General features: G+C 41.1%; 1 protein-coding gene and 1 long non-coding RNA gene across 3 annotated transcripts in view; one reads left to right on the forward strand and one right to left on the reverse strand.

Annotated features, from left to right (window-relative positions):
• On the reverse strand, positions 1,633–14,851 carry LOC110393833. 2 transcript variants are annotated; one of them, XR_002435225.1, is made up of 3 exons: positions 14,512–14,851; positions 10,660–10,763; positions 1,633–4,469 (listed from the first exon to the last, which is right to left on the reverse strand). It is a non-coding gene; the product is annotated as an uncharacterized LOC110393833 (long non-coding RNA). The 2 variants fall into 2 exon arrangements; XR_002435224.1 differs by having other exon boundaries at positions 14,485–14,851.
• The window catches only part of DENND3 (DENN domain containing 3), a 39,123-nt gene continuing 36,002 nt past the window's right edge, over positions 14,852–17,972 (forward strand). The window contains exon 1 of the mRNA XM_021387175.1: positions 14,852–15,076. Coding sequence (XP_021242850.1) covers positions 14,993–15,076 — 84 coding nt within the window. The 5' untranslated portion in view covers positions 14,852–14,992. The remainder of the gene's footprint in view (positions 15,077–17,972) is intronic.

Genomic DNA, 17,972 nt, shown 5'->3' on the forward strand with positions numbered 1-17,972 from the left:
ATTCAGTGCTGGTGTGTGTTTATTTCAGGAAATACATATCACTTAGGGTGAGAGAGTACATATTGAGATAAAAGAAGTTACATAAATAGCAAGTCTTACAGTCAGCACATTGCTGTCAAAGAAATTAGCCTATCTATCTCAGCACAAGTGATGTAGCTATGTTGACAGAAGTGTCATACCTAAAACTAATATTTCTCTTAAACATGTCTCACTGATACATAAAATTTGATTTTAAAACTATTATTTGGGAAATAAAATAGCTTTTAAAAGAGCTCCACTTTTAATCTCACAAAACTCCTTGGAGCCAATTGCTGAGGTAGCCCACTGATCCTCAATACTTTTTGTCTGCTGCCTGCAGCATAGATAAAACTGGGAGGACCATAGTGAAAAAGACTTTGTATGAAGCCACAGTTATTTGTGACATGCGACAGCAGCTAAGATGACAGATCCTCCAAATTTTTATTCTTTGGAATTGATGCTAATATATTTTTTTAATTGTTATTTTTTAAACTTATAAGATTTTCTATGCCTTAATTTTTACAGTTCAATTTCAGGTTGTCATATCTAAGCTTTTCAAGAACCTTTTAGAAATATTTTTCTAGTGTGATTTGTGTAAGATAATGCAGGCTGGAGCAAATGTGACCTCTCCATGCCCTACTCCCAACTAGACAAAAGCAGTTGCCTGCAGCTGTGTCCATCTCACCCTTAAAGGGTTTCTAAAATGCCACTTGATATGCTGACTGTATTTGAATGAACATTTTCTGTCATTACCAATTGAAATAACTCCTGCCACCTCCTCATGACCTTCAGAGCTAGAAAACAGCCTTCTTCCTCTTTAGGACAATCAGATGTCTGATCTGGGTAATATTTCCTTGTTCTTGAAGAGACGTGGTCAGTCAGATCTGTGTAGACATTACAGGGAACTAATTTAACAAGTCCTAGGTTCTAGCTTCAGGCTGGCTCAGACATGAGCTCATTGGCGGCTGTGGGAACAAGTGTTGGGGCATTTTATTAATTCAAAATTTTATGAGTGTCTGTGAAACCTGAATAGGATTAAGCCATAGTGAAAATCAAATTTTTGTTTGGTTTTGTTTTCAGAAAACATGGAAGTAGGCCCAGCAAGAGTTAAATAGAAGCGGAGAAAAGGAGCTGGGGTTTTCTTACCTAGAAGATACTGCACATAGAATCATAGAATCATAGAATCATAGAATCATAGAATCACAGAATCATAGAATCATAGAATCATAGAATCATAGAATAGCCTGGGTTGAAAAGGACCTCAAAGATCATCGAGTCTCAACCCCCCTGCCAAGTGCAGGGTCGCCAACCACTAGACCAGGCTGCCCAGAGCCACATCCAGTCTGGCCTTGAATGCCTCCAGGGATGGGGCATCCACAACCTCCCTGGGCAACCTGTTCCAGTGCGTCACCACCCTCTGTGTGAAAAACTTTCTCCTAATACCTAACCTAAATCTCCCCTGTCTCAGCTTAAGACCATTCCCGCTTGTCCTATTGCTATCCACCCTCACAAACAATCGATCCCCCTCCTGTTTATATGCTCCCTTCAAGTACTGGAAGGCCACAATGAGGTCTCCCCGAAGCCTTCTCTTCTCCAAACTAAACAAGCCCAGTTCCCTCAACAAAACATAATAAGGAAGATAAAGGGAGTAGTTTGTGGTAGGGGAAATCCTGACCTCTTTTGTAGGACAGTTCACTCTAAGTATGCTCTTAGGAGAAGACAGGACTTTGAGTTCAGTTAGTACATGTGCTAGCATAGAACACAAAATTATAGCTTTTATTCTCTCTGTTACCAGCAGGAAAGGAAGTCCACACTTCACCAGCATTTTATCTAACTTCTGTTTTTCAAAGAAAGGGTAATTCATCCTCAAATTTCCTCAGAGGTATCTTTGTTTTCCAAGAAGTTGCAATGGCCATACAACTCCAGTTTATGCTCAATACTTAACTGCAGTTTGAAAGACAACGTTTTGGAAAATTTCACTTAAGTACTTCAAACTCAACGTTTAAAAACATAATCAAAATCTGTAGCTGCTTTGGAAATTCCTTGCCTCCATTTAGGACGTGCTTACATTCCAAAGATAGAAAGAAGAAAGTATTTTGTGCAAAGATGAAGGTAAGTCAGCTGGGTTTTAATAGACAGAAGGGTCTAGGTTTTATACTTGCGTTTCCTTTTGAAGTTTTCATTTAAAACTAGCCCAAGTTAAAAGCCTCAGCTGCCGTACTTATGGCAACTTCAGATAAGAATAGACTTTTTTCTCCCTGAGAACTGACAAATTTTGAGTTGTCTTATTTGTGAAATGCTTGCTTCTTACCTCCTCTTTCATGGGCATGTATTTGAGCTAATGCTTGTACAGAGTGTGAAACGAGGAAGTCCTCATTTATTAAATCTGAAGATGAAGAATTGCATAAAATAGATCAAAGGTAACCACCCCTGTACATCTGGCCCAACCTTGTACCTGTCCTGATCGTGATGTTTTTCCTTTGAACAGATGGAACAAGGTAAACAAATTGGCTAAAAATAAATCTATGATGCTATTGCACATGTTTTTTTTCTGCACAGAAGATGAAACACAGAAGACAACAGCTCAGGTTCTGAATGTCAAGGTATGATACTGTTCATCTACAGCCAGCACTGTTTGTCTGATAGAGATGAAAGCAGTGCATGTTTTTTCCTCATGTTATCTTACAGAGGTGAGTCGGGGCAAACAGCTTTGCAGATACATGTATTATTATTAGTCATATGGAAAATAACTAGCTGGTACTACTCAACATCAATGGGCTGGCAGGGAAGGGAAATCAAATTTTGCTATTTTTAGTACACCAGAACTATAAACTTAGGACTAATTTTTTGGGCAGTCATTTGCTAGTCTTAGTAGCTTTTTGTTGGCAGTTAAAAATAGGTGAAAAAGCCTATGTAATTTAGCTTTTTGATTATCATTCTGACAGTCGTGTCATACTGAATGCATGAATGACATCGTGTGATTTCTTTTTTCCCCTCAGTTGTAACTGAAAAGATGCAGATATGCAAATTCTTCTTTAGAAACTTGCAACTTCCAATCTGTATTTATTAGTTATTCTTGTATTTCTGTACTCTTACTAGAAGAGTTATGCTGGGGGTTATCACATCCTTCTTCAGGTACCAACTGAAGTACCTGAGATGGAATCCACCTTGAACTCCCTCTATTCTCAGTGATGTCCTCATCCCACTGTCTATTTGAATTTAAGTTGTTCACAGTTGTTATGAGCCATAGGTACATCTTCCATTAAAACTGGTAATTTTTACATACTCCTCTGTGTAAGCAATATCTAAAATCCTAAAGCATGACAGGCTGGAAGGAGAAGATTTGCTTTGGTCTGCTAACACCTGAAGTAAATGGCAGTAGCACTCAGAAATTCAACTGCAGCAGCTTCTGCAGAGCTGCGTACTTGAAGTAGTCCTGGGAGACAAGGAACTTATGGTTACAGAGCTATGATTATTTCTCATACCATGTTTGCCCACACCACTACTTAGTCAAAAGCAGACCATACCTTTGTTTACATTTTCATGGTCTGCATCCTGCATGTTTGCACACACTTATAAAGACAGGTTCCTTCTAGTAGGACCGTGCATGTCTATAATGTGTCACAAAGAACTGTGACATTAAATAAATCAACAATTATATAGCATTTTCTCTCTCGTCCCCAGGAGAAAGCTTTTTTTTGTTTATAAACTCACCTCCTGTTTTTTTTTTCCTATTCTTTGTGTGCAGCTAGTGCTGGTATATGTTGCAAGCAAGGATGGCTAGGTTTGATGTTGTGAATCTAATGTGACGTACTTCACTTGTCATTGTTAATTCCAGCTGTCACCTGGGCCTGTAACTCAACATTAAGCAGCTAAGTGTTCAGAGCATTGCTTCTGTTGATCTCCATGTGCCCAGTTCTGAAACATCCAAAGCAGGTTTTATCAACACAAGTAGGATAAAAACTTAGGCACTACTTTACTAACTTCCACAGTACTCACTAGTAAATGTGTGCAGCCTTTTCCCAAGCTGTTACTTTTCTTATTCCTTCTGCTGCTAAAAAAAAAAATTGTTTTCATTCTGGAAAAAAGTGGGCCCTAGTGAAAGCAGAGGATAAATTGCATGGCAACAAAGTTTTGTGGGTTGCGATAAAGGGAGATCGCTTACCAATTGCTATCATGGACAAAAAAGACTAAACTTGGGGAAGACTGACTTAATTCATTGCCAGTCAAAAATAAAAACACCTTCCCCTAATATCCCTCTGTTTCACAAGGTCCACTTCAATCTTTCGAAGGTTCCTCTCCACGGGGCTCACCTTCAGCCTGCAGCAGGGGTATTTTGGAGATCACTGGCTGTGTTGGAGATGGAGGCTGCTTGTGGTCTCTTCTCATGGCGGCCAACCCCTGAAGCTGTCCTGCTACCAAAGCTTGGACATGGACACTCACTCCACCTGCTTTTATAAAGAGATGAAATCAGAGAAAAATTTAGATTCTAAGGGATCTCTGAAGAACTCTAGTGAAATCCCCTGCTCAATGCAGGGCTAGCATCAAAATTGCATTAGGTTGCCCAGGAATGAACATTTCATAACTTCTCCTTCTCAATTAAAAGAAAAATTGCATGGATAGATGATTGAAAAAGGGGGAACTAGAGCCTAGTTTGCAATTCAGACTTTGTTATTACTGAGAGTGGCTGAATGCCATGAAATTAGAACCATGTTTGAAGAGAAATCAGTATTGGCATTCACACAGTTTGCAGTGGAAAACGTTCACATTAACAGCAGTCATCCTTACAGTTATCATTAACTGCATCCAGTCTGCCTTGGGTTGGAATGGGCAATAACGGTGTGGGAGGGTGCAGTGCAAATGTTCCCTAAGGCAAAGACAGTTTAGCAGTCTGGATTCAGATGGCTTTAGGTACCAATGGAGAACAAGTGCTAATGACTTCTAGAGCAACCATTTTGAGTTTACCTTGTAAAAAGTAAAGGTCACACTTATGCAGAGTCAATGAGGTGTAACTGAAAAAAACAGTGACCTCAGCCTTCTTCCTGACTTGTATCTTTTATGCAAACCATGTATGCCTCCCTGCTGCAAATTAGAAAATGTCTCATTATATGACAAAAGCAAAAAATGATTCATTGGCTTTCAAGTGGTGCTTTAGAGTGCAAACAATATTAACAAATATGCTAAGCTCTGAAAACAGAGGATATGTATAAAAACCTTGATTTTCAAACATATGCTTAGCGTTATTGCGGGCAGTCTGAATACTGTCATCCTATTGAATGCGGACAGATGCCTGGCTGAGTCTTTGTGCCTTCTGGCATGGTAAACAGGATGCATAGAGGAAGAAGGAGGGCCATAGAGCAAAATGATCCAAGGGATGGAACGCCCTTCGTATAAGAACAGGCTGGGAGAACTGGGGCTGTTCAGCCTGGAGAAGAGAAGGCTGCGAGGAGACCTGAGAGTGGCCTTTCAATATCTAAAGGGCGGCTATAAGAAGGAAGGGGACAGACTCTTTAGCAGAGTCTGTTGTGATAGGACAAGGGGAAATGGTTTCAAACTAAAAGAGGGGAGATTTAGATTGGATATAAGGAAAAAGTGTTTTATGATCAGGGTAGTGAGGCACTGGCACAGATTGCCCAGTGAGCTGGTGGACGTTCCATCCATGGAGACATTCAAGGTCAGGCTGGACAGAGCTCTGAGCAACCTGATGTAGCTGTAGGTGTCCCTGTTCATTGCAGGGGAGTTGGACTAGATGATTTTTAAGGGTCTCTTCCAACTCCAATGATTTTATGAAGATCTGTGCTAGAAAACTTAGAGGAAATTTGTGAAGAGCTAGGTTTGCTCTTTGTAGCTTGAAGAGAATGGGAAAGTAGAAATGAGTAGCTGTTGCTTAGGCAGTAGCCATCTCTGCATCTTCATCTCACGCAGCTTTTCCCTTTTCCTTACTGGCAGCTGGAGAGGTAAGCACAGCTTTTCTGACCTCTGTCATATGCTACAGAAGTAGCCAGAGCCATGGATGTTTTGTTTTCAGAAAGTTGCTCAGGTGTCTAGAACAGGATTTGCTTTCTGAAATGGGACTGGTAGTGAAAGATAATCAGGTAAAAGCATCGCCTGATGATGTGAGTGAGATGTGGCTAGAATTAATGCGAAAAGAAGCCTGCAAATTTTGCATATTTATGCAATCACTTTTCTGGAGGATGTAGCTGCTATATTTAAGTTCTGGTATTTATTTTAACTTAGTAAGAACTGAACACCATCTGTACTCAGAGAATAAAGACAAAACAAAGCCACACTGCTTGGCTTTTTGTTCTGTAAGCTCTTCAGAGAAGAGACTATACCATAGGTCTGTAGGACTCTTAGCATCAAGGGTGTTTAAAGCCCCCTATTTTACTTAGGTGTTAGAAATAATAATGTGGAGCACAAAAATATTGCATGGGAGACCCTACAGCTGGCTTAGTGCTGAATTACATATTCTGCTTAGAGCCAAAGCTTTTGTGCTGTTAATGTTTAAGGGTTGCTCTTGGCTGTGCTGAAGAACAGAAGGCTTGGCTGTTGTTATTTTACAAGATTTAGATAAGTTGGAATCACTTGGCAACTCAATTTGAGGGTTGCTTTCCCTGAAACAAAATATACTACTTTTTAAAGATTTCTTTTTAAATAAATGCAGCCTTTATAACATATAAATATACTCTGCTGCACAGTGCCCTGCCCACTCTTCTAGTCATTACTTTATTAATATCCTCTTTGATTCGTCCCTGGTTAACTCAGACTGGTCTTGCTGCAGTAACTCTGAAGACTTCCATATTGAGATTTGCTTCAGTTCAAGAGACTGAACGTTTCTGGACAGTGCGCAAGTAAATTACCTTCTTTCCTTTTGAAATCTTTATCATAATGACATGGTAATCATGCATGTCATTGTAAAAAGGTGATTGTATCTTGTTTAAGTCAGTCAACTCTACACTGGCGCTGCAATATATTGGCAGCAAATCCCTGTAAGAAAGCTTCTGTGAACAAGAATCATGTTAAATCCAGGAGAAAATTCAGGGAAATATGAATTAAAGAATAGACTTAGCAAGAAAATCTGTTCATAGATTCATTTATGAACTCCACAGTAGTGCTTTCTCAATTAAACAATGTTGCTTTCTTATAATTTTAGCCATGGAAAGACAGGAAAGACTCAACCAGTTCAGTTGAACCTGCTCTCCCTAGAAGCATGTACTTTGTTCATGAAAGACGTATGGACTCATATCACACATTCCACTTCTTGATCACAGATCGACTTGCACTGCCTTAAGAAAGGTCTGAAAGAGAACATCTCACATGGTAGTGCCACACTACATGTTCCTAGCATGTTTTAAAAACAACCCCTCTTTTGGTGCAATACAGGACACTGAGGAATAATATATTTCACAGTTTACAGCAATGTAACTTCCAGACGTTTCGTGAAGGGGCCAAAGTGCACTCTGCTGAAAGATGTAAACCAGCTTCCCTTTAAAACAATAGCAGAACTTTAACACAGAAGTACCAGAAAGCAATTAGTTACTGCTATTATCCATGTGCCTTGGATCAGTGCCCTGCTCTGCTGGATAACTGTACTAAACTCTGAGAAATGCCTTCCACCCTCAGGCATTTGCAGTCTAATGTTACAATGCTGTAACAAGTTGTGTGGGCTTGATCCTGAAGAAGAATCTGAGGGCTGAAGACTTAATTTTAAAAAAGATCAGCAAGTGAGCTTACCAATACATACAACAGGTGGATGAGAACAAAACTGCTAAGAAAGTCGCTGAAGCCTTTGGTCTACGTAATCTGAGAACTCAAAAGAAGTCTGGATCTTTTAGCTAGGATTTAAAAATAAAACTGTCCTCTGTGACTGTATTAATAAATTAGCTTCTAACTCTAGCTTGGAATATATCTGCTTTTATTTTTTTCATAAAATGGGATCAATACAAGCCCTCAAAAATCTAAATACTTTTATACTGCATAATTTAGTAGGTGAATGGTGACAGTATTATGAAAGCTATGGCCACTGTTTTCTCAGTCACTACTTCTCTAATGCGGAATCTTTCCCAAATCACATGACAATCCCTTTTTTTCACTCTAGAATTCCTTTGCATTCACAACAACTTTTGATAAAATTAAGTAAAAAATCTCTATTTTTTTTTATGACAATCGGCATGAGCACTCCTGTACATTACTATAATACTTGTCAGTGACCAGACTGGAATCCCGAGGTTGTATATGCTGTAAAACCACAGAAAACTAAGCAAGGTTAATCTTTGTGGAGTATGACCCTTCTTTTATAATTTTCAGTCATTTCCATGTATGTCTGATGATATTATTTCATCAAGTAAAATATTGTGTTTAGGTGGCTTTCTGCTCTTAGAAGATTTGAAGTAAATCAACTTTGAAAAATTCGCCATACACCAAAGACAGATAAATTGAAATAAGGAATGATGGCAACAGATTCAGCTGTGCCAGAAAAGAAAGCCTAATACCTTTGATGAATAATTCACCTTAGTAAATATTGTCTCTGCACTTTAACAGAATACCTTAAAGAAAACTGGAAGTGTTATTATAGAGGAATAAAAAAAAGAACCACAGAAAATAAGACAGCGGGGCACATTGTCAGGTGAGTTTGCCAACCCATAATTTGGCTGCACAATTTTAACATCAGGAAAAATGCAACATGGAAAACAAACACAGACTATTGGGCATTGTAGTACAGTAATTTCTCTCTGTGCCTCCAGCTATGCACAGAATCCTCCTTGGCCCTGGGGCAGTGCAGGCTGCCTGCTCTCGTGCTAGAAGTTGCCCCGTGATGTCCCCATGCAAATCAGGGATTTTGAAGCTGTAAACTGCAGTTAATTATTTACAAGAGGTTATGCGTCGGTTTTCAGTCACATGTGATAAAGCAATATGTATCTAATTGCTATATTTGACGTGTCAGGCAATATTTAAATAAAGTCCTTTTAGAGTGATACAGAGGTACACCTGAAAGTACCTGATATATTTAGCTATGCAAATGTTGGAACTTTGTTCTCTCTCTGCTGTACTTTCAAGTCTCTATGGAGCCTTGGATGCAAATAAAGCAATATGGGCTTAATTAATTATAGAATCAAAGACAAATGTTTGGAAGGGACCACTGGAAGTCCCTAGTCTAACTCTTTGCTCAAAACATCAATAACTTCAAAGATAGATTAGGTCTCTCTGCTCCTTATTTAGCCAAGTTTCAAAAATCTCTAAGGAAGGAGGTTACACTGCCACCCTGGGGAACTTGGTCTATTGTTTAATCTCTGTCATGGTGAAAATATTTTTCCTTATATTCAAGCAGAATACCTCCTGCTGCAACTTTTGGCTATTGCCTCCCATCCTCCCATTGTTTGCCTCTCAGCAAGTCTGTGTTGCTTGTCTTTATAACCCCTCTTCAGGTAAGTTCAGTTAGATCTTTTCTTAGCCTTCTTTTCTGGCAGCTGAGCCCTTCAGTCTTACAACTTCTGCCTCCTTAGGGGCATCCACAAGCTTGCTGACAATGTCTTTCATCCCATGGCCCGTGTTAGTGATAAAGATATTAAGTATTATTAGCTGCAGTTTCCAACACTGATGAATGCTATTCATAACCAGATGTCAGATTTCAAACTGTTCACTACAACCCTTTGAACTCAATGGTTCAGCCACCTTGAGGTCCACCCGTGTAGTCCATACCTTTCCAGCTTGACTGCAAGGATTCTTTGGGAAACTATCAAAGCCTTGCAAGAAAGTAAACTACATCAACTTCTCCCACTTCCTCCACAAAGCTGGTCATCAAGGAAAGGCAATCAGGTTGGTAAAGCATGACTGCCATCGGTAAACCCTTGCTCACCACTTCTAGGCACCTTCCATCCTTACTGTGCTGAGAAATGGCTTTCATAAGGCTGTGTTCCACAGTGTTGCTTTGCATGCTAGCAAACCAGGAAAACCAGCATGAAGTGCTGTGATATTAAAGTGATCTCATGTTATACATAAACATACTGGCTAACGCCTACAGATAATCTTCGTTCTGTTTTACATTAGACTGCTATAAAGGAGACTCACTGTGTGCTGCCTTTTTGTGTTTTTTTCTTGATACATTTTTTATCTGGAGATAAAATGAGTTCACCTGGAAGCTATTTATTTTACATGGAAAATACAATTGCTTGGTATTCTGTTTTAACCTAAATTAATCTTCTGTAAAAATGTTGTAATGTGAATATTTAAAAACCAACAATGTTATCACACTTAAACAGTACCCAAGCTTAGAGAAGATTTGTTTATGCAAAGCAAAGTTCATTTTAACTATATATGCTATTTTTTCATAATGAGAGATGCAGGTGCAGATACAAATAGATCAAGAGGGAATGTGTTTGGATTTTGTGTTTCACTAAGTTAGCGCTAATTATTGATGAAGAAGTTTACTGTATTGTGCTTTTGTCAAGCTATGAACTGGTGATAGACCTCTTCTCAATGAAGTGGAGCAGCCTGAGAGGTTCTCTAGATTTCAGGGACAGAAACAATTTTCCTTTATTTACAAAAAAGCAGTTCATAGTTATGAATTAGGGTATCTGTGCTTATGTATTTTGAGTTTTCTTATGATGTATACAAGAACTTAGTACACAAAAAATACCCTACCTGAAATTTTAACATCCGAGTTTCTGTCTCTCTGCACTATTTGACCTCTCCTTTTTCTTCTCACCACTTCTGTGATTTTGAATCTGCACTTCTTTTACAGCACTCTGGTAAAACGACAAATGTTATGAAGTCTTAATGCTTCTATTAAAAAAAATTGTTAAACTATCAAAACCATTGGCTGCCTGAGACTGTGCCAGATGGTAAATAACTGGAACAATAAACATCATGTTAAGCAAGTCAGTTTTGAGGGACATGCTATAGATCCCATGTAAACAAAACACTGCTAAAATTGACCCTGTAGTGATTAGATTCAGGAAGAAGCTCTGCTGTAGCCTCAGGAATATCTCACAATATCTGCGATGCAAAATATTTCTAATATTCAGAGCACTCACATTAGTCCAGTTCTTTTGCCAGGACAGACAAGGTAAAGTTGCTACATGTGATAAAGCTCAGCACATTTTTTTTTTCCACCAAGAATTTTCAAGGGATTTCTTCTGAGTAGAAAACTGAAATTACAGCTAGTCTATTTAAGAGAAACATGGAGGTGATGGGGAATAAATGTTGCACCTGCACCAAAAGCTGTTTCCCTGGGGCTCAGATACCCTGTCTCAAAGCAAATAATTTGTGTTGAACTGAAACATCAGACTGTACAATTGTTTGGTTTACTGGAATTCTAACATTTTGTTTCCTTTATATAAAGAATTCTTAACCTTCTTGCTGTATTTGTACATAGAGAGTCACTGAGAATGACAGTATTATCTAGGTTGGAAGGAGGTCTCTAGTCCAAACTCCTGCTCCAAGCAGGGTCAGCTGTCAGGTCAGATCCATTTGCTTATGACTTTATTCTGTCTTTTCTTGAAAACCTCCAGAGATGGATGTGGCACGTCTCTAGGCCCTTGTTCCAGTGCTTAAATGTTCTTAGAATGAAAAGTATTTTTCTCAGACACATTCAGTACTTCCTTGATTTCAATTTGTGGCCTCTGTTGCTCCATTTCCTGTTGTGTACCTCAGCTAAGAGCTTGGCTGTCTTGTTGATGACCTCCCTAGAGGTACTAAGCCGGCTATTAGTTCTCCTGAACCCATCTCTTCCCTAGCCCTGTTCTCATAGCCTCCCCTCTCAGGGAAAGTCTCCATCTCTGACCATCTTGACAAGTCTGCTGAATTTGTTCCAGTTTACCAGTGTATACCAGTCTTGCACACAGTGTTACATACAGCCCTTTGCAGAAGCTTTTATTAAGTTGGGGGATTATAGTGGGGCTGAGGACATTTTGCTGACCTCATTAGCATGCTCTCCCTCCCTGGTAGGGTGCAAACATTAAGTCAGACAACATTGCTGCATGTCTGGTTATGGCACTCTTCCCTCCCTACCATATCCTATCCTTATTCAGTGTGGCTCAGTCTACCTTTATGTTTCAAAGGAGATGATAGACATTAAGGTAATTAATTACAACCATAATACAAGCTGGAAAGTATTCTGTAAATAACATACTAAATTAGTTAGATATTTTTGCAGGTTAAAAGACTACTACTGACAGTTCTGGGATCTGTCCATACTGCACGCTGTAGTGCAGCATAGCGGTACTAGCTCAGGTATTGAAAGAGCCTTCCCAGGCAAAAAATGATAGACTTCACTGTCTCCTTGTTTTGTACTTGCACTAACTTAGAAGTGGTGGTTAAACACAACAAATCAAAGAATGTGAACTTTAAGGAGCGCGTTTCTCTACAAAAGTTTAAATTAGGGGTAGCTTTTCATAGCTTGAGAACTGTGAGGAAATAGCAGATGGTAGCTGACTGACTTCTTTAGTATATGAGCAGGTACAATTAGTGGAGAGTACAAATCCCATCTGGTGGTACTTTATCAAAGCTGGTCTTGTGTTAGCATTTTTCTGTAATGTCAGTGAAATGTATCTATGCACCTCTAAAGGTACACATGGTAAATCATAGTTAGCGTTGCAAAGAATTTGTATTCTCTTATACCATAAACAGTGGTAGTGCATAACAGACAAAACAAGTAAAAAAGAAAGAAGATGCAGATGGAACTGTTAATATATGCTGAGATCCCTAAGCTGTCCTCCTTTCTCCCTGATGCCTTTCTACTGAATCCAGTGTCCTTTCACAGAATAATATTGAGCTCAAAGTCATTGTACTCAGTTGAACAAAACCTAAGACAATAAAAAAGGTTTTTGTAGCAATATTAAGAATAGGAATAAATATCTGAAACCCTGAGACAGACATTTCAAGACTGTGCAGGACCCTTGGTTGAAAATAATAATCCAATTTGCATAGTCAGTTACCAAGTGGTTGGTTGGTTGCTAATACAGGTGTAAATTTGCATTGCCTGGCAATGAAAGAAATGACATAATGCGCCAATAAAGCACATCCATGGGATTCTTCTGCTTCATTATTCTGGAAGAAGGAATATAAAACTGTGATATGCTGAAATTGGAAAGGATATTACAACCTGACCTCTCTGAGTTTTGTTTGATGCACTGCAGAGCAGCATACTTCATGCTGTACTTCCTGTCTTCTCTTTGCCTAGAGCACATAGCTCTTACCAGACAGAATAAAGACTTCTTATATGCACAGAAATGGGTATTATTGTGAGCCAGTTAGTGGAAGGAAGTAGTGGTCTAAGTTTCAGTCCTCACTGAAAGAAAGATATGGCTGTGCAACAGTGATACAGGTGTGCAATCATCGTAACTGTAAGTGAAAGAGAAGATAATGAACTGAGCAGTGTATGAATAAACCTACAGAATACAAATGATGTCTATATTCAGTTTCAAAAAGAAATTCCTTTAGTCCTCATACAAATAATGGTGAAACTGTACAAGTTTGTGTAGAAAGTCCTGACTTCGAAACTGTATACTCCCTGTACAGTTTGAAAAGATGTATAAGCGTGAATGAAAATCAATACTAACAAACCACGCTCCATAGCCATAATATTTTGTAACTCCTTAAGACACTTAAAACGCTTTACAGCACGCAGTCCTAGAGCTTCTGGAGTGCAAACTCCTTTCTCAGCTTCACCTTGGAGCTGCTGCTATCATACGGTTATCTCATATGCGTTGGGAAGGAGCACAAAATTTGAGGACGGAGCACAACAGTATGGGCACCAAAGATGACAGAAAACGTATGTGTGGGAAAGTGCTACGATGAAGACACATTGAATGGCTTTGCTGATTAAAACCCAAAAGAATCAGGGCTGATTTGACTAAATACAGATGTTCGCAGTACAGTTATCTACAATACAACAAATCACACTGAGCTCTCTGAGTCACCGAGTTGGACTAGATAATCTTCAAATGTCCCTTCCAACTCAAATGATTCTGTGATTCTATGTTCCCAACGTCCTTTGTATTTCTCAAACTCTGTTCTGAACACGGGACTGATAACAAACTTGTAAAATGCTGCAGACATTTATTTTGGGATATTTTTGTGTTTAAAAAGATCACGAAAAGACCATAAAGAAGTGGTTGGCTGTGTTTGAAACTAACTTTTACGCCTTCAGTTTCAAAGAAACTGCTCTTTAGAGTTTCAGGTGCCTCATGCTGTCACTCTGTTTCCAGAGGGAAAATATTTATGTTGGTGAAGATCTACGCAGAGGCAATACATAGTGACTCACTATGTGTACTGAGCAGCTCAGAAAGAAAGCAGAGTCCCTTCAGTTGTTTCCCTGCTGCGTGGGCAGCCCCAGCCGAGAACCTTCTGAGGAGAAAACACCCCACAGTCTGCCATCAGCTCTGTGGTTACAGCTTGTCGAAACTATGCTGTGTTACATAAACGTGATTCTAATTTAATGTCAGCCACACACTACTGCTGAGTCACCTGAAGCAAACAGGAGGAGGACAGCACCTCTTATCAAAGCACCTGGCCATGACTTCACCCGCTTCTCAGAGGCACCGGGCAGCCTTGAGGCACCTCAGCCTTTACGTGTGATCAACACCTCCGGGAAACTGGCCTCAGCTTCCCTTTCGGAAGAAAAATAGCTTCTCAAGGGGCTCTCCCGGTGAAGAAGAGGTGCGAAGAAAGGGACTCCCACGACTACTGTCGGGCAGTGAAGGCGGAAAGTACCTCAGCGCGGCGGGCAGCGAGCGGCAAGGCACCGCCCCCGCCCGGCCCGTCAGGCCACCTCTTATGGCTCTGATTGGTCACAGTCAAGAGCGACAGGATGAAAAACCAATCAAGAGGAGGGTTACCGTGAGCGGAGAGGCGGGTCCCTCGATCCGGGTCGAGGAGCCGGCTCCGTCCCGCCCGGCCAACTGGGAGGTGGGGAGCGGCCCTGAGGGACGGAGCCGCCGGAGGAGCGGTGTGTCCCCTCCTTCCCCGCCGTGCCATGGAGGATGCGCTGCCCTCGGGCTTGTTGGAGGTCTGCTCCCTGGTCGGCGTGCCCAGGGAGCGGCTGAGGACTCAACTGCAGGTGAGAGGGGTCGGTAGGTGCGGGGTGGCCCTCGGCCTCGGTTGTCTGTTGGGCTGCTCCCGTCAGCGTGGCTCTCCCGGAGGTTTAACTCGGGCCTGAGCCGAGTCAGCTCCCCCCCCACCTCCCTCCGGCCCTGCTTCTCTCCACCGATCAGCAAAACTGCTGAATTGCGTCGGTTTTGTCGTTAGATGCGGCAGAAATGCTTTAAGAACAGTTGTTTTGGCAGGAGAGTATCAACAAAGTAGAGATTATTCCATAGTGATGTTAAGCAGTAACTGTTTTTTTGAAGATCTGTATGTATGTGAGGAATGCAAGGTGGTTTTCTGTAAGCTGGAACACTAGAGTGCTTCAGTAGTGCATGTGCTTTATGGGTTAACATCCCATTTCTCATCTTCTGGATTACAGGAGAATAAAGCCTGGTGTCTTGCATCCCTGGGGGAACGTGGAAGTGTAAATCCCTGTATGGAGATTAAGCTTGGAGTCACTAAGGGTTCCCAATTCTTACAACCTGTTCTATTCAGGCACAGCAGAAGTTGATAGGTTGTGTTCTGCTTTGAGTATTTGGTTTATAACTTATTCCTGACCTGCTGCTTCACGTGTGAGTTAACAATTCAATTCTCTTCCTGATTTTGCTTTGTTGAAATGTGCTGATGGCAGTGTCTGATACTGTCCTGCTGTGGGAGAAGCTGTGACACCGGCACATGCTGAAAGCCAAAACTTCTGCTCCCACGGATCTCTGTTGTCTGTCTTGAACTTGACTTTGTGCGCTCTAATAGCGTTAGATAAAAAAGTCTTTCTTGCTGCTCGCTTGCTCAGAAGACGGTTTTGCTGATGTCGGCTTCTTAAGTAATATTGGTTAAAGTGAGGTTCAAATTCCAGGACCTCATTCATGCATACGTTGAAATTGGGGAAGTAGCTGTGCCATAAATCTTATCACCAGATGTTTGAAACTGTCGTGTATGTGTTGTTTTGGTATTTGTTTGAGAGGTAAACTTAGAATGGGTGAGTTTCTTTTTCAGTCCACAGTGTGATCTCATTGCTTCCAAAAAACCTGTAGGACTATACATAGGAAATTGGATTTTAAAAATAAATAAATAAATAAAAAAGGGGTCGTTCCATTGCTCTGCTTGCACCACAGACTTTGAATCCTCTCTTTGCTCAAAATGCAGATTGTAGAGTCAGAAAGGAAAGTAGTCTCGCTGGGTGTTAGTATTACTATAGTAACATCTCTTCAAGCTGTTGAGCTGCAGGGATTTCAGTCACTGTCTTGGGAAAAGTTTCTAGGGTTATCCTACTTCTTTTCCACAGCACTATCTATGCGAGGAAATGGTGAAATATGTTTTGGGCAGTTTCAGTGAATACAGAAAGAAGAGAACTGATGGACAGGAAAATAGAATTTTACTGTGAAATGCTAGGCTCAGGTAATAGTTGCAGGTGTAACAATAGGGTAAAAACCTTCAAATACCTATTTGCAGAGGTAACCTTCAAATCTTGGTCTTGAAAGTGTGTTTATGCAGTTACTTTATTGCAATACAGTGTAATAAAGTAATAAAATCAGTGGGAGCATGATCGTTAAACCACTCCCAAAGTAAGAGAAGCTTTGTATTATTGAGCTATGGACGACAGTGGAGATCCTGGGAAGAAAGATACAATTTTGCACCCTAACTCTGAAACTGAAGTTTCTGTGCTGTCATAGAATCATAGAATGGCTTGGGTTGAAAAGGACCTCAAAGATCATTGAGTCTCAACCCCCCTGCCAAGTGCAGGGTCGCCAACCAGTAGACCAGGCTGCCCAGAGCCACGTCCAGTCTGGCCTTGAATGCCTCCAGGGATGGGGCATCCACAACCTCCCTGGGCAACCTGTTCCAGTGCGTCACCACCCTCTGTGTGAAAAACTTCCTCCTAATATCTAACCTAGATTTCCCCTGTCTCGGCTTAAAACCATTCCACCTTGTCCTATTGCTTTCCACCCTCACAAACAATCGATCCCCCTCCTGTTTATACGCTCCCTTCAAGTATTGGAAGGCCACAGTGAGGTCTCCCTGGTGCCTTCTCTTCTCCAAACTAAACAAGCCCAGTTCCCTCAACCTTTGCTCATAGGAGAGGTGCTCCAGCCCTCTGATCATCTTGGTCGCCCTACTCTGCACTCGTTCCAAGAGCTCCACGTCCTTCTTGTGCTGGGGCCCTAGGCCTGGACGCAGTACTCCAGATGGGGCCTCACAAGAGCCGAGTACAGGTGGACCACCACCTCCCTCTCCCTGCTGACCACTCCTCTTTTAATGCAGCCCAGAACATAGTTGGCCCTCTGGGCTGCCAGCGCACACTGCTGGCTCATGTCCAGCTTCTCGTCCACCAGGACCCCCAAGTCCCTCTCCGCAGGGCTGCTTTCAAGTACTTCTTCCCCCAGGTTGTATAAATACCTGAGATTGCCCTGGCCCAAGTGCAGCACCCTGCACTTGGCCTTGTTGAACCTCATTAGGTTCTCGTGGGCCCACTTGTCCAGCCTGTCCAGGTCCCTCTGGATGGCTTCCCTTCCTTCCAATGTATCGACTGCACCGCTCAGCTTGGTGTCATCTGCAAACTTGCTGAGGGTACACTCGACATCACAGGGTCATCTATTGATTGTCCTTACTGGCAATACAATTGTCACTAGGAGACTTCAGTTTGAAGAGATCAAAGACAGCTTTTCAAATAGAGATGATGTTTTTATTGTTGGCAATGTATATTTTGTAGGGCTGAGATGTACAGTAATGAAGATCATACAGCTATCTTCTTTTCCCCAAGTCATTGTCAGATATGAAGCTGGTTTTGATACAACAAATGTGACACACAAGTGGTCTGCAAGATGTCTGGCATCTTCCAGTTCCCTCAGATGTTGGTTTCTATATCTGCTTAC

This window comes from Numida meleagris, chromosome 2, assembly GCF_002078875.1.
Source record: "Numida meleagris isolate 19003 breed g44 Domestic line chromosome 2, NumMel1.0, whole genome shotgun sequence".
Taxonomy (NCBI): Eukaryota; Metazoa; Chordata; class Aves; order Galliformes; family Numididae; genus Numida; species Numida meleagris.